Raw genomic sequence first — 3,783 nt, 5'->3', positions numbered from 1 at the left:
GTTCGTAAACCATTTTGTACACATAAATTTAAAACATGACAAGCACATCTAATGTGAAAAAATTGTCCGCCAAAAGTGAGTTTGCAAATATTTTCTAATTCGGGAATAGAAGCGGTATTTGCGGTGGCATTATCAAAACCAATTGAAAATACTTTATTTATTAAATTATATTCTTCTAAAACTTGCCTAATTATTCTATAAATATTATGAGCCGAATGGCTTTCATCAAAAACTCGGAATGCAATAAGTCTTTTTTGAATCATCCAATTGTCATCTATCCAATGACACGTGACACCCATATAAGAATGAATTTGCCAAGGATCACTCCAAATATCGCTACCTATATGCACACGTCCATTGAATTCCGCAAAAAATTTTGCTAAAGATTTTTTTCCTTTTTTATAAAGATGAAAAACTTCGCGTTTAAGAGTATTTTTTGGAATAGTTGGCGCTTGCGGAACCAACGCAGTATTTATCAAATATTTCATATTAAAATTTTCACCAGTATTAAACGGAGCATGATCAAGGGCAACATATTCACCTAATGTTTGTTTATAAAGTGCTTCAGTGAAACGAAATAAAGCATGAGGCTTAGAAGTGGCGTACCCGGAAATTTGTTGTTGCGTATTGTCGATCCCCGCTTGCGTTGGATGTTTTTTCGTCAAATGCCGACGGAATGTTCCGTAGCCGTCTCCTTTCGTGAATTTATAAGTTTGCGAACAATATTTACATTTTACATTATACTTACCTTCGACTTCATCACGTACCTTGTCGAAGTGTAGCCACAAGTCCGATGTATTATCTCGGCCCTTCCGTTCCGGCTCATTTGCCGTTGACGTTTCTTCGACACCAGTGGGAGGATGAAGACTTTCTTGTGTTGGGATGTGCTCGACGTTCGGAATCGGGACATAGTTGATATTATCGTCGTCGTCTTCCCAACTTGCATACTCACGAGGATCGTATTCATGAAAGGGATACTCGGAATCTCCCATAGCCATCTTGCCCTTGTCAGCATTTCTGCTTCCACTTGCCATTTTTGAGAGAATTGATCGGAAATCCGATTGAGAGAATTGAGTCGGGATTGAGAGAATTGGGAGAATTTGAGCGATTTGAGAGGATTTCGGAGAGAATTCGAGAGATTGTTCAGAGAATTTGTGACAAAAATGAAAGGGGAAGCATATGCATTTATAGGCAAGAATCATTTTTTTTTTTTTTTAAAATGGAAAGCAACGGCCCAAAGCCGCGGGGGGGAGGGGGCCCGGGGCGAGAGAGCCCAACGGCTCTCTGCCCCGGGCCCACTTTTTTTTTTTTTTTTTTTGGCAGTTCGGAACCGTGGGCCCAGTCAACGGGCCGGTTCCGGGCCCACGGGCCCAAATGGCCCCCTCTACTTATGAGCAATCTGTTCAAGACTTGGAGTTTGAACTATCAAATTAGTGCATCTTTCTCCATTAATAATACAGTGTGATGGTTTGGACGGATTTGCGCATACATTGAAGATTAATTTGACGCCCAGATTATTAGCATCTCTCCTGAGAAATGTACTGAGAAAATGGCTGTAATCGAATTACAAAAGTGATCGGTACCCCTTCGACTACTTCATTGAATTAGAGGCGATTTTACATTTGAGAATGTGACAGCAACTTAGAGGTGGACACCTTAATTATTTGAAAGTTGGTTTTATATGTAGTACAACATGAACAGATACACGGAGAAATAACCAGAAGCAAATTCAAATGGCTTCACAAGTACAGCATATTCTTGTCATGCTGCGACTGCGGGGATAAAGGGAATGGCAATCACATTCAAATTGTTCATCCTCGTGACTGTTGCGGCAAAAGCTTCGGTCATGTCAAGTTCTTCCATGGCTTCTCCCTCTGGCAATTGCCAATCAAAATGATATAGCAATGATGCTAGTACGAATTCGATGCTTGCAGTGGCAAATGCAATGCCAGGACATGACCGCTTGCCGGATCCAAATGGAAGAAGCTCGAAATTCATCCCTAGAAAATCGACTGGAGATTCGAGAAACCTATCCGGTTCAAACTTCTCTGGATCTGCCCAACAATTTGGATCTCTTCCAATCGCCATGGCATTGATAAGGATTCTGGAATTCACTGGTATTTTGTATCCATGGATCTTACATTCTTTAGTGGCTTCTCTAGGAATTAAAGCAACTGGAGGATGCAGCCTAAATGATTCTTTAGTTATTGCTTTCAAGTACTTGAGTTTATTGAGGTCTGATTCTTCTATATGACCATTTCCTTTAAGGACCTCTCTCACCTCGGCTTGTGCCTTGGCCATCACTTTGGGATTTCGGATTAATTCTGCCATCGCCCATTCAAGAAGTGTTGACGTAGTGATGCTCCCGGCAACAAATAAGTCCTGCGACAACGACGAGCCATTCAAAATCAACATTGATGCTGGAGATATTAGAAAAACTAGCTAACATTGATTGAAGCACATATACCACAATAATGCCTTTAATCTCCCTGTCTGTCAGGTTCAAGCCGAACTCATTGGTCGTGCGAAGTCCCAAAAGCGCATCAAGTATATCTTCTCTTCCAGATGTGCTTTCCTTGTTTCTTAAGGACTGATCTCTTCTTGTCGGATGGTCATTGAGGATGCTATCAAGAATCCTATCATTCTTTCTTTGCAACATCTTGAACTTCGAATAAAGCCCAACTATGTTGGCAGGAACTTTGAGTGAAGGGAAAACGTCCACCACGCTAAAGCCTCCAGTAAACGTTACCATCTCTCGGACCGCCGAAATGAATTCCTCTTGTTTGTTCTTATGGCCAACGGCTGCCTTGGAGACTATGCTATTTGTGTAAGCATCGATCTTTTTGCTGAGATTGAAAGGCAATCCCGACAACGAACGTATGTAGTCGATGAGACTACTGGTTTCCTCTTTTCTAATTGATTTAAAAGATCTAACGCGCTGACCACCTAAGAGTTCCATTACGAAAATCTTACGCAACTGTCTCCATTCTTCTCCATAAGGTAGAAAGGTCGGGCTAGGGAAAATGCTCATCTCTACATATGAGAATAGCGGGCGTTGAGCGAAGGCGAGCTCTTGGGTCTTGAGAACTTCCTTGGCTAAGTCGGGACTCGAAATAGTTACGACCGACATCTCACCAAGTTGGAGATGGAAAACGGGTCCGTATGTTTTGGCTAGGTCTCTCAAACGATGGTGAGGCAGTGAGCCAATCATCTGGTGCAAATTCCCAATGAGGGGCAACTTCTCGGGCCCCGGTGGGAGATGCTTCAGCTTTGAACTTCTCTTCGAGAATTGCATGAACACGAAGAGGAGGAGGAGAGAAGAAAGGATTAGAAGAAGCATTGTGGGAGACTTTGAGAAGTGCTCTTGGGCTGGTGGCTTTTGCTTGGCAAGAAGGGGTGCTTACTGTCATCTATTTATAAGCCGATGATTCTCTGTCCCGCACATTGATTTCTTCATCCCTAACTCCATAACAACCCGGATGGAGCTACACCATCGTTCCGTCTCGGTCAAAGTTATTGAAGATGTTGACTGCACTACCCAATTTGCTCCGGTAAACTTGAGTGTAGCTAGAGCATGAGACTGCGGTACAAATTGTCCGAATGATTGTTGGCAAAGAGGACTTGGACAAAGTGGGGCCCCTACAAACTTTGAGAATGGCGAAGGGGGGCATAGACAGACTGATTTGCACAATGAACTGAGAAGATCGTTCCAGAATTACATGTAAATCGGATTAACTTAGAAGATGCGTCTTTTAACATACGACATTCCAGCACTCGAATTCA

At 42.4% G+C, this 3,783-nt stretch overlaps 1 protein-coding gene across 1 annotated transcript; it reads right to left on the bottom strand.

The window, feature by feature from the left end:
• Positions 1–1,653: 1,653 nt before the first annotated feature.
• On the bottom strand, positions 1,654–3,367 carry LOC115753067 (premnaspirodiene oxygenase-like). Its single transcript, XM_030691558.1, has 2 exons — positions 2,468–3,367; positions 1,654–2,382 (listed from the first exon to the last, which is right to left on the bottom strand). Exons 1-2 carry the CDS (start codon positions 3,338–3,340, stop codon positions 1,762–1,764), a joined length of 1,494 nt encoding a protein of 497 aa, XP_030547418.1. The 5' UTR covers positions 3,341–3,367; the 3' UTR covers positions 1,654–1,761.
• Positions 3,368–3,783: the final 416 nt, after the last annotated feature.

This window comes from Rhodamnia argentea, chromosome 5, assembly GCF_020921035.1.
Source record: "Rhodamnia argentea isolate NSW1041297 chromosome 5, ASM2092103v1, whole genome shotgun sequence".
Taxonomy (NCBI): domain Eukaryota; kingdom Viridiplantae; phylum Streptophyta; class Magnoliopsida; order Myrtales; family Myrtaceae; genus Rhodamnia; species Rhodamnia argentea.
This window is presented reverse-complemented; position numbering and strand designations above follow the sequence as displayed.

Bases quoted from the DNA above. Each gene is read 5' to 3' on its own strand.
- LOC115753067 (XM_030691558.1), bottom strand. From the start codon at position 3,340: ATGCTTCTTCTAATCCTTTCTTCTCTCCTCCTCCTCTTCGTGTTCATG. The intron at 2,383-2,467 runs GTATATGTGCTT...TCGTTGTCGCAG, and splicing joins AGATTAAAGGCATTATTGTG to GACTTATTTGTTGCCGGGAG.